Here is a 12,213-nt window from a genome sequence, read left to right as displayed (position 1 = left end):
ACCCTAATAGGTGGCAATTTTTAAAACTTATAAAATCAATTCAGACTCCACCAACCCTTTTGGCTATGGATCCCCTGGTGGATACAGAACTCGGACGAGGCAATGGACGGTGGATTACCATTTTTCTTACTGCTGGTGATTCTGACACTTGGTGAGTTTTGAGCCAGTTTGTTAAACTTTTAATTAAGTTTTGTTTGTAATAAAAATATAAATGGATTTTAAACTTGCCATTTTTTAAAGTTACCCTTGTTTTTCAAAGGTGTTTTCTAAACAGATCTTTAATGGAGTATTTAAACTATGACTTTAAGGAATTAATACACGACGAAATCGACAGGTCTTAAAGCAGGATCTCATTGGCAGTACGGAGCAAGTGCGCATCTGGGTCACGAGCAGACCCCGGGCAGACGGTGCCTGGAGGCGAGGGCTCCGGGGAGCTCCCCTCCAGCTGCGGAGATGGCGAGGGGTACCTGTGTGAGCCGACAGGCGGGGGGACATCTGGCCCTAGAGTGTAGCTCGGCAGGAGCGTTGCAGAGCGTTTCGTTATCCGCTGGTTCTGTGTGCGATGTGGATTCTCGAACCGCCTCTGCTCCTTTCATCTGGAAAGAACCCGCCGGCGCTGATGGCTCACGGAGGGCTGGAGGCCACACGAGCAGTTGTGGTCAATTGGTGCTGCGGTTTTTAAGGCTTTCTGTCCAGACTTCAAAACCGATTTCTCTTCCAAGTTTGGGGGGAACCTCCTCAGCCCCTCTCGGCCAGCCTGTGGGTGTTTCCGTTTCCTTTTCTCCCTGTCAGGAAGACGAGCAGAGCTGTTGTGGGGCCAGGGGCTGTGGGGCAGCTCTTTGCGTGCTTTTCTCGAGGGGCAGGGAGCCATGTGTGAAGCCGGCTGGCCTCTCGTGGGGAGTGGCTTTGACACACTCTACATGCGTGACCCCGGGGGCCCAGTCGAGTGTTGACTCAATTCCAGAGACCCTTGCTCACGCTGGGCAGCGTCATCTTGCTTCCAAACTGTAAGATACGTTTTTTTGTTTGTTTTGTTTTTGTTCTTTTGCAACATTCTTGTCTTTTACATTCACGTGGGAGAAAACACCACCCGTGGTCAAGGATTTGTTCCATCCCAAGTAGCGCTGTTCCTTAATACTGGCGTAACACTTCCAGGAAGGTTTTTTTTTTTATATTTAAAATGTTACTTTTCTGTATGATGTGCATGCAAGTTTACCGTAACTTTTCTTAAACTTTTTAGTGCCGTTTCTAGTATATTCCTGTAAATGTCAGTTACTGAAAATGAGTCCAATGTAAGTAGTTTTAGCTTGTTTATTGCAACGCTGGCCTCAACACAACAGAATAAAAATGGTAGGAAGTACTCTTTGATGTCTCTGGTAATCATGGACCCTTCTCCTGGGGCATTTGTTTTTGTTTTCATAATAAAAGCCAAAAAAAAAAAGTGCCTTTTCCTGTGCTTTCTGGGTGGCCCCCAGCCTCTCACCTGCGCGTGGAGATGCTCTGAAAGCAGCCGGGTCTGGAGGTCCCTCACTGGTGCATAACAGGGTGAGCTCCCCATTCTTCACATCCTGAAACTCCTGGCAGGAATACGCAAAGCATCCAACAGAGGTTTTAAAAAGCTGTGGAAGTAGCTGTCCTCAGCCGGGCAGGGAGGTGCCAGGATGTGGGGAGCATCATTCTTTGCCTCCCTGAAGAAGTTAACATCCCCTTTCTTTTCAGCCGGCTGGTTCTCGGTAACAAGCTGCCCTCTCCCTAGAAGCGCAGGTTCCGTCCCTTCCAGTCCTCACTCCTTCATCCTCTCCGGGCACACCCCTTCCCTCCCTGCACCTCGGTCTGTGCTGAGGTGGTTTCCAGACGGGAGGCATCAGATTCTTGTCCAGCTGGCCCAGTGGTCATTTATGCAAAACCACGTCAAACTGGGGTTTACACGCTGAGGTTTTCCACCACGCAGTATGGAACCAAGCCCGTCGTAGAGACGGCGGCAAGAACGAATATGGTGTCGAGACAAACGCAAGTTGTGACGCCATGCTGAGAATAGTCCCGCCTGCTTGAGCCAGGCCCTGCAGAGACAGCCTGGGGAAAGGTTCTCGTTGGCCCAAGTCCAGGCCGGATGATACCCCACCCCCAGGCTGTCAGCAGCACCCTCCCCACATCTCCTCTGCACACGGCACCCTCGTCCAGGCTCGCACCCCTCTCTCATCCAGACCCACCACCCCAAGGGCGTCCCCAGCCAGACGCCTGGGCTTCCCTCAGGCAGATGGCGGCTTCCTGCACTCTAAGCAGCTTAGTGCCAGCTGTCCTGCGAGCGAGCAGCCCCGTGCACATCGGTCCCCTGCACGCCGACCTGTGCAGACACCGGCGTGGCCAGTGCTCGTCCTCACAGGCGCTGCCTCTGCCCTTAGGGCCGACCCACCCACGACCTGTTCTCAGGTTAGTCGAGGTATGGTGAGCGGCACAGAGACACTGCAGACAAGTCCCTGAAGTTTGCTTTCTCCCAGGCAGGACTTAAATTGAAGAGCTGCGAAGATGCTGACAGAACCTATCTACCAGGGCTCCTGCACAGGCAAGCCCTTCCTGCAGAGGTCGAGTGCTCTGTGTAGACGGGACGGGTTTCTCTCTTCAGCTCCGGGAGGCGATTCAGCAACTCGGACTTCAAGCCTCCCGGCCTGAGGCAGCAGGCCAGCCGAGGATCCGCGGCGAGGACCAGGCCTCCGGCTGGACGTCCGGGGCACGCGGTCTGACCCGGTAGTTCCGCTTCCAGGACGTTGTTTGCCGACGAACTTGCACGGCTGCAACGAGAACCATGTGGAGTGAAGCCGAGGACACGCTGCGCGCACGGCCACAGAAGGAAGCACCTCTGCCCGACTGTGGGCCCACGCGGGTGCTGCTAGTCAGACGTCACAGCATGATGTAAATGCTCCTCCGTACAGCAGAGCAAGAAGAAACCCGCAGAACCAGATGCATGGTGCAGGGCGCCTCCAGAACTGTGTGGGATTGCACGTGCCGGGCGGCTGTCAGCGGGTGTCCCTCCAGGGGCACTTTTGCTTTGCTTTATGCATGCCTGTGTTGGGATTTTTAGCAATCGTTAGATGTTCCTGTTATTAAAAAAATCCTGAAAGCCAACTTAAGATATTACGAACAAACATAAAAATAAGAGAGTAAAGAAGGAAGGAGAGTCCTAAAGGATATTTATTTAGAAAAGTCAGCTTTGACAAAAGACACTTTCATGTTTGCACAGCCACGCAGACTTTAATGACAGCAGACAGCACACCCTTTTAAAATGACTCACAAACACTGCCCACACAGGTGGGCCGAGGCTGCCTGTGCCCAGTAATGACCAACACACATCAACCCCTGCAGATGGTGGGGAGAGGCGGCCTCGGAGCACAGAGAGGCAAGGGCTCGAAGGTCAGTGGAGAACCTGCCTTCTTCAGCCACGTGATAAATCTGAAATCACTGTAAGCGAATGATGAGGGACTTAAGAGTAAGTTTTGGTTTCCTCAATGCTGCTTGGATGCACCTGACCACAAGCCTCGAGTACCTGGAATCTACTGGGGAAGCTACCACAATGCATTACACATGATGAGTGTTTTGGTAACTAGACTCAAAATGCAAGTGCAGCCAAGTTCCTGTTGAAATACTGCTGCCGCCGCCCATTTCAGTTAAATCCATCCCAGTCCCACAGTGGATTTCCGACCACACACGATGCCAAGTCCTTCACCTTTTTCTACATCTGACCCATTCCTTACCAGGCAGAAGTGGATACCAAAATCAACCTAGAAAAATCTGAAAAGGTTGTTTGTAACCAGGGTGTCCCTCTTGCTTGACGTATTTGGAAGCACTACAGAAAAGCAGCATGTGGCAGTGCCCCGGGGTGGGCCGGGCCTGCAGCGCCTGGAGAATGAGAACGGAGTTCAGAAGCCACGTCTGTACAAGTCACACCGATGCTGTGCGGAGGGCTCAGGAGCCCTTTCTGGGGTTCTTGGGTTCTTACAGCACAGCTTGGTCTTCACCGTCACTATTCAGAGTCTTCCAGTAAGGCCTGGAAATCAGCAAGACGGCTGCACGAAGCACAGGCCTGTTTTCCTCACAGCTTGGCGCCTGGGCCCTGGTTTTCACACTGGAATTACATAATTGTGCAAAACTTGGAGCGGCCCGTGTCCCGGGAGACCTCCAGCTTGTTTCTGTCCCGGACTAGGATGGCCTCATTTCCATATTGTGAGTACCACATGCTTCGGCTCCTGCTCAGGTACGTCCCAGGCGGCACGGACTCCAACTTCTGCTGCTGCTGTTGCCAGATGAGTAGGGAGGTGTCCCTGTACCGCAGCCGGGCATAGCCTTCAGACAGGGCTTTCTCTGCCAGCGGGACACGACCGCTCATCCCTGGCGGGAACCTCCCCTCCCCTGGGCTCCTGCGCTCGCGGCCTCTGAGTCAATCCTCCTGTCGTGCAGACTGCTGCCAACTGCTCTGCACTAAATGCACCGATGAACAAGTTCCCCAGCTGTCGGGTTGGAGGATTCCCTATTTAACTTGAAGGGAGAAATGAGGAATTGAGGCCATTTGTAGGCAACATCCTTAGGAGGCTTGTATTGCAAGGAAACTTGAGAGGAGCCTCTGAGCATTCTGAAAAGACACCTAAGAACCACGTGAGACAGCAAGTCAGAGTGGCGCCCTGGCTGCAGTGTTTCCTGGTAACAGTTGTATGCACTTTACTACGTGAGGAGTTGACAGAGATGAGGCACCCACCTCAGGGGGGCTCATCAGGTGTCCACTGTGATTCTGACACCATGGCTTGGACTGCTTATTTTGAAAAGACGTGTCCAGTGTCCTGAATGAAAGGACATTGTCCAATGAGACAGAAACTGACAGAAGCTCCTACACGGCCCCACACTGCTGTGTGCCTGGGTCAGCTTTCAGTCCAGCAGGGGTGTTCTGATATATGTCGGGTTTGGAACCAGCGTTTGTTCAGTTCTTTTTTCCTGGCTAATCTCCAGCTCCTCCCCAAGGTGCTGCTACAAAGAAACGAACATACAGTCAGGTGGGGGGAGAAAAAGGCCCCAGCACAATGGCAGGTTTTATGGCACAGAATCTTTCTTAACTTTGGATCAGCGAGTTAAACCAAGCTACCCACACAGCTCACTGTTTCACTCATGCTCAGTGATCCAGACCGTGAGCCTAATCCTGGTTCTGTTAGCTAAGGCAGTCATCCTGGGAAAACCACTTGTTGGAGCCTTAGTGTCTATATCAGTGCAATAAATCCTAAGAAATAAATCCGAAAGAGGCACAGGATCCCGGGGACTGCTCCCAGACAAGCCCTGACCTGGGAGGGCTCTGCCTAGGCTGCGCATGCTGGGGACGGCCTGGTACTCACTCAGCCACCAGCGCCTTCTTTCTGCTCCAGGCATCCAGGAGGCTCCTGGACCAGAAAGGAAAATGACTCAGGTGAAAACCAAACAGGGAAGCATCCACACCCCCCAAATGCTTTCCAGCCATGGAAATTCACTTTTACTTCTGTATGGCTGGTGCCCCAGTGACCTCATTGGTGGCTGCCACTAAGTCCCTCATCACCCCGGGCGGCACCCTGGATCCCCCCATGGCACGTCGCCATTGCCTCCCCAGCATCCTGGGTACCCCTTCCTGCCCGACCCGCGTCCCCCCGTCGCCTGCCCGCTCCCCATCCCCCCATGGCACGTCGCCATTGCCTCCCCAGCATCCTGGGTACCCCTCCTGCCCGACCCGCGTCCCCGGTCGCTCCCCCCATGCCCCCCATGGCACGTCGCCATTGCCTCCCCAGCATCCTGGGTACCCCTCCTGCCCGACCCGCGTCCCCCATCCCCGCACCGCTCCATGGGTCCCCCTAACACCTGGCCGGCCCTCGCCCCGCCCCCATCGCTGCCCCGCGCCCCGCGCCCGCCCCCGTCACCCGCGCGCGGGGCCTCCGGGACGCGCGGGCCGCCGGGCGGGGCGCGTAGGCCGAGGCGGCGCCAGTTGGCCGCGGGGCCGCGTCTCCATGGCAGCGCCGCAGGCATGCCGAGCCGAGCGCCGAGGCCGGGCAGGCCGGCGCGACGAGCCGGAGCCATCGATCGCCCCGCGGGGCGGGGCCGGAGCGCGGCCTCGGGGCCCCGGAGCCGGGGGCGCGGCGCGACCGGCGTGGTGTCCTCCGCCGGTTATCGTTGCCCCTAGCATTTTATTGACGGTAGTTCTGTATTGCTGCTTGTGTGCTTCTGCCCTGCTGTTGCTGTTGCTATTGGCATTTTTACCCCTAGTAATCGATTCGATTATTTTTAATAATTTAATTTGTCGCGGGCATCCTCTCTCAAAAATAGGTCTCGAATTCACCCATGTCACCCAGCCGGGCCAGCTTCCCATACTGCAGTGAAAATTAGGTCTGTGTCCTTCCGCACCCACCTCCAGTCATACTCCAATAATACTCTCATTTGGCGTCTGTCGTTTTCCTCACTGAAGTTTCGTTTTCACGGTTTCCCCCAATGCCAATTAAGAAAATCGACGTAATGGGCTTCCACAGAACACTGAACCCACAACTGTAGAATGCACATTCCATACAAGGACACAGAACATTTACAAAAGTTGACTGTATGCCAGACCGTAAATCTATTTCAGCACATTTCAAAGTATTGAAATCATACATAAACAGGGTCATAGGAAAAATGGTCTATAAAACAACAATAAAAAGATAACTAGAAGAAAACCCACATATTTGATCATTTCTAAATTTCTCATGGGTGGAAGAGTACCCACACAATACAAATTTAAAAATATTTTAATTGAGGGGCCAGCCGGGTGGCTTAGTGGCTAGGTTGTGTGTTCCACTTAATCGCCCAGAGTTCCCCGGATAGGATCCTGGGCACAGACATACTCACTGCTCATCAAGCCATGCTGAGGCCGCATCCCATATAGAAGAGCTACAACTCTACAACTATGATACACAACTATGTACTGGGGCTTTGGGGAGGAAAAAAAGAAAAAAAAAAAGAGGAAGATTGGCAACAGATGTTAGCGCAGGGCCAGTCTTCCTCAAAACAAAGAAAATTTTTAATTTAATGATGATAAAAACACAGCACATCAAAACTTGTGGGATGCAGTTAAAATCATGCCTGGGGGGCATTTACAGCCTTAAATGCATATATTACAAAATATGCACATGTACGGTGTATATGAGGGGTATACGGAACTCTCTGGACTATCTGTACTATTGCTATTTTTCTGTAGATCTAAAACTGTCCTAAATTAAAATTAAAAAGCTTATTTAGGGGAGCTGGCCCAGTGGCATAGTGGTTAAGTACGCTGGCTCTGCTTCTGCATCCACGGGTTCGGATCCCGGGCATGGACCTACACCACTCATCAAGCCATGCTGTGGCGGTGACCCACATACAAAATAGGGGTAGGTGGGCACAGATGTTAGCTGAGAGCCAGTCTTCCTCACATGCACACACACAAAAAGCTTCTTTAAAAAATAAGTGCAAAGGAAGTGACAGAGGTGAGAAGAAATTTGGGGTACATATCATTGATAAGACACCTAGTTAAGGAAGGCAGAAATCACACCAATGATTTGATCAGAAAGAAATTACTAGAAGGAATTGTTCACTAGGTACCAAGTTGTTGACTATGTAACTTGTAGGATAAAATAAGAACTCTAAAATATCTCAGAGGTAGCAACTGCAGAAAGCCACCACCTACCCTCTCAAGGGCTAAAACGGAAGAGAAGAGCGTGGAATTATGAAACCTTATAGACTTAGAGGAGGGACACCATAGAGCGGAAACTCAGACTTTTGAGGAGGGGGTGCTGGCCATTGGAGCTGGTGTCTGCACTAAGAATAGGGTCCCAGGCCCTGAGGAGGGGGGCGCCAGCCAGCTGCAATGTGAGAAAGTGGATTATGCAGTTGTTGGAAAAAATGGAGACTGGATTCAGCCGCTGCTTCAGGAAGAAAACATGAAGAATTATTGTTGAGGGAACTGCAAACTAACAGGAAGCCGGCAGGAAGCAGCGAGACGCTGGCAAAGGGAAAATGAGGTTTGCAGAGTCCGGGTACCTGCCTCACAAAGCAGAATATGGCAAGAAGGTCATGAATGGCACCATCCTCTCATTTGTTTATACATACATTTGTTTACATACATTTCTACAGATGTTTGAACTTCCATATAACAAAAGCAAGACAAAAAACCTAACTCTACTCTCCTGCCTAACAAGGTGCAGTTACCTTTCCTGCAAGAGCCAGTCTCACCCTCTCCGGGATGGGAGGAGATGCAAGGTCCCACCAGGCGCTGTATCCTTTTCAGGCTGTTAATTACCCTTCACATTCAGTCTCCTTCTGTCTGAATATTCTTTTACCTGAAACTAAATTGCAAAGTGAACTTCCAACAAAACTAACTGAAAATAATAAGGGGAATGAGGAGATAAAAGATATAGCTAGATACAAATATAGACACACTTGTCAGACAGGGCGTATGGAGAGCTGTAACCTTCCCTGTTCTGTAACAGGCGCAAACCTTTCCTTTGCCCTCAGCAGGATCTCAGCTGGTCAAGGTTTCTTTTAACTAGTGGGGTCACTTTTACCTTCATTCCTGAAGGGCATCAACCGTCAATTATCCTGTCATTTATTTATTTATGGTTGCTGTCGTTTTCCATTAACTCTTACTATTGGTGGTAGAAATACTAATACGGACCTGGGATAATCCCCTGGGTTCCAGACATAGTTCTTCCTGCCCTCCAGGTGAAGCGACAACTCACCTTCTCCTTGGCAACAGGGATCCAGCACCTCAGCCAGCAAGGGAACCAACTGCTGAGTGTTTTGACTCGCCGGTGTGAGGAGCACCAGATTTCCAGGTGGCAGTCTGATCTTACGAATCAAAGGGGCCATTGTCTGGTTCTCTGGTGGACCCATTCTTCCCTTGAGAACCAAGACTTCTAAGCCATCAGAGCTCAAAGATGTGGGGCAGGATTAAAACTGTTATGAGACATTGTTGCAAGTCAAGAGGAGCCACCCTGCTTTCGCCTGCTGGTCCCTGGACACCTGTAGGCTGGCCGCGGGGGAGACAGCACCACATATTTGTCTCTGGTTCAAAGCACACGCTCGGAGCAAAGACCTCAAATGTTCATGGTGTTGATCGGAGGTGGTGCTGTACCCGTGTCCTCAGGAGGCCACTCCGCTCCCTAGTGGGTGGGCTTTCTGGGAGACGGGGCGTCTGTGAGACCAGTGACTTCTGCGGGTGTTGTTTCACTTGTTTTGCTCAGGAATGAGGTCCTTGCTCAGGAGCACTGTTGTGCGGACTCTAGCAGTCCTCTCTGCCCAAGCCTTTGGATTCCGTCGGCGTCATACCGGTGAAGTTCTGCCATTTTGGCCTCATTAAACTCGGGCACTGGTGGAGTCCAGTTTCAATCAGTAAACTCGCCATTTCCAGCTGCACAAGCTACACGTGGAATCCAGAATCTCTGCTCAGGCCGTTTACAAGAGTCCATTTGGCCGGATCCGGTGTTATATTCTGTCCTCCTTGGTCTGACACTCTTAATTTTTTTTTCCCCCCAAAGCCCCAGTAGATAGTTGTATGTCATAGTTGCACATCCTTCTAGTTGCTGTATGTTGGACACGGCCTCAGCATGGCGGGAGAAGCGGTGCATCGGTGTGCGCCCGGGATCTGAACCCGGGCCGCCAGTAGCAGAGCGCACACACTTAACCGCTAAGCCACAGGGCCGGCCCGGTCTGACGCTCTTAGAATCCACTCCCACACATATTGCCCTGGTTTCTGCCAATAGATATGAGCAAAATCTTTCCATTCTTCTAGTGCATAGGCAATTTCCTCTTGGTCAGCCTTTGTGTTTGCCCCCGGGAGCATGCTGAGATCTGAGCCTAGATATGGATCTAGTGGCAACAAGCATATTTGGGGTGGGTTTTGAGGACGATAAGCATCTCCTTCCAAGACAGTTTCCCCAGGTGGGGTTATTCCAGTGTTTTGAGTTGCTTCTCCTGGCAAGAGAGGCTCAGAGAGTCTGAGGACAGAAGACCCTCAGCTTCATCTGAGTCTAACCAGATGTCCCTTTCCGAGTTTCAGGGTCCCACTCCTTCCCAACCAATGCCACACGTTCACAGGACAGACTCGGTGAGGCAGGGGATTCAACTGATGTTGTGATTCTGTAACCCACCAGATGTAATTTGGTGTCTGATGTTCAGCAGCACTGGCCTGGTGGCTGCAAGAAACAAGAAATTCCTTTAGGATTGTTGTGGAAACTCCCTGGTTTTCTGACCATCACTTGAGCTGAGAGTTTAAAGCCCTTAGATGTCCTTCCTCGTGCACCTCTTCCAGGGCGCTCAGGACATCCGTCCCACACCACAGTCCGTCCAGTGATCGTTGCTGTCAAGTGGTCGAGTGCATCGGTGTCCCCGAGGCCCCTTCTCTGGAGGCACTTCACCACCATCAACCACAAGTAGTCTGATGAACACGACGCCACGGCATGCCTGGGATCGCTGGAAGCCCACTTCTCACTGGCAAGGAGTTCGGCCCTCTGTCCAAGCCCAAGACCATGGCCAACCCGCTCCCCAGATTCCACATGTGAGAGTTGGCTTCCTGGGACCCGTCCTGGTACCACTTCAGGTATCAGTCAAGGTCCCAGGAGGAGACAGAAACCACACCAAGTTGTTTGAATAAAGAGAATTTAAAATAAAGAACTGTTAACTAGGTATAAAGCTGTTCGCCAGATCCCTGAAAGCGTAGGGCTCTAAAGACCACGGAGGCAGCAACTGGAGGAAGCCGCTGCCCCCCAGGACAGAAGGACAAAGGGAAGAGGTTGGATAATGAACGTAGGCGGTTACAGATGGCCCCGTGGAGCTCTGAGGAGGGGGCACTGCTGGGCGCGTGCTGGCTCTCTGGGCTGGAGAAGAGGCCTCCCGGACCTACAACCGCACCCAGACCTCTGAGGAGGGGGCTGTGGTGCTGTCCCAAGGGCAGAGTTGTGGTGAGGCTGGCCCTGCCGGTGTAGGGAAACTGCCAACTGGACTCAGCAGGGGCTGTGGGACGGAACTACTGCTGCCCGGTGAAGCAGCGTGGCTGGGCCGCTCACCGGAGCAGGAAACAGGCAGGAAGAGGCCTATCCCTTCTCCCACCTCCTTTCTCCAGCCTTGCAGCCTCCCAGCAGTGCCCCTCCTGGCAGAACCTGAGAGGGCACTGCAGGCAAAGCAGCCCGAGCATCGCAAACAGAGTACAGAAGGGTGGGTCTGGGGCTGATGGACATTAACTTAGAAACCGGTGCTGGGGCTGGCTCGGTAGCCTAGTGGTTAAGTTCGCGCACTCCGCTTTGGTGGCCTGGGGTTCGCAGGTTTGAATCCTGGGTGCAGTCCTATACACCGCTCATCAAGCAAGGCTGTGGCAGCATCCCACATACAATATAGAGGAAGATTAGCACAGATGTTAGCTCAGTGACAAGCTTCCTCAAGCAAAAGAGGAAGATTAGCAACAGATGTTAGCTCAGGGCCAACCTTCCTCACCAAAAAAAAAAAAAAAAAAAAAAACCCGTGCACATCTCACAATATGAAAAGAATTTCTGCAATTAATAAGAAAAAGAGACAAACTAGTAGTCAAAAAAAAAAAAAGTCATCAGGAAAATCTAAATTAAAACCACAGTGTGAAACCACACACTTCCACGAGAAAGTCTAAAAGCAGCAAGATCGACCAAACCAAGTGCCGATGATAGCAAGAGTGTGTGGCAGTGGTCACCATCTCTCACTGCCAGTGGGGAAGCAGATCGATGTAGCTACTATTTCCGTGACCTCTGAGGGTACCTCTACCCTACGATCCAGCAATTCTGCTCCTAGGGATCATCTGCTCCAGCTGGGTGCGTATACACACAGGGGCGAGAACGTGCACAGCAGCATTTAGACGTAATTGCTCAACACTGGAAACTACGCAGTGGCCGCCATCATGAGAGCGGGGAAATGAACGGCGGCATATTCATACAAAGGGATACTGCACTATACAGCCACCGAAATCAATTAACTACAGAGCGTACAAAAACATGAATGAGTCACAGAAACAAACTGCTGAAGGAAAGGAAGCCCACACACTAACAAACTCTGCTGAATGATTCTGTGTGGAAAAATTCAAAAAGAGGCAAAACTAGTGATAGTATTTGTAGCTGCATATTTGGGGAAAGCTAGAGAAGAAAACAGAAGGAAGTAAGGAAGGGAGGCCCATGGATGTCA

The 12,213-nt window shown here is 51.7% G+C and overlaps 1 protein-coding gene across 3 annotated transcripts; it reads right to left on the bottom strand.

Annotated features, from left to right (window-relative positions):
• Positions 1-3,171: 3,171 nt before the first annotated feature.
• On the bottom strand, positions 3,172-5,939 carry BRD3OS (BRD3 opposite strand). 3 transcript variants are annotated; one of them, XM_058524433.1, is made up of 3 exons: positions 5,925-5,939; positions 5,373-5,417; positions 3,172-5,013 (listed from the first exon to the last, which is right to left on the bottom strand). In XM_058524433.1, exon 3 carries the CDS (start codon positions 4,379-4,381, stop codon positions 4,127-4,129), a length of 255 nt encoding a protein of 84 aa, XP_058380416.1. In that variant the 5' UTR covers positions 4,382-5,013; positions 5,373-5,417; positions 5,925-5,939; the 3' UTR covers positions 3,172-4,126. The 3 variants fall into 3 exon arrangements, with proteins under 3 accessions (XP_058380416.1, XP_058380415.1, XP_058380417.1); XM_058524432.1 differs by lacking the exon at positions 5,925-5,939 and having other exon boundaries at positions 5,373-5,605; XM_058524434.1 differs by lacking the exon at positions 5,925-5,939 and having other exon boundaries at positions 3,172-5,010; positions 5,373-5,605.
• Positions 5,940-12,213: the final 6,274 nt, after the last annotated feature.

Source organism: Diceros bicornis, chromosome 28 (assembly GCF_020826845.1).
Source record: "Diceros bicornis minor isolate mBicDic1 chromosome 28, mDicBic1.mat.cur, whole genome shotgun sequence".
In the NCBI taxonomy this organism is placed as follows: Eukaryota; Metazoa; Chordata; class Mammalia; order Perissodactyla; family Rhinocerotidae; genus Diceros; species Diceros bicornis.
This window is presented reverse-complemented; position numbering and strand designations above follow the sequence as displayed.

Coding starts and splice junctions, on each gene's coding strand:
- BRD3OS (XM_058524433.1), bottom strand. CDS start 4,381: ATGAGCGGTCGTGTCCCGCTGGCAGAGAAAGCCCTGTCTGAAGGCTAT.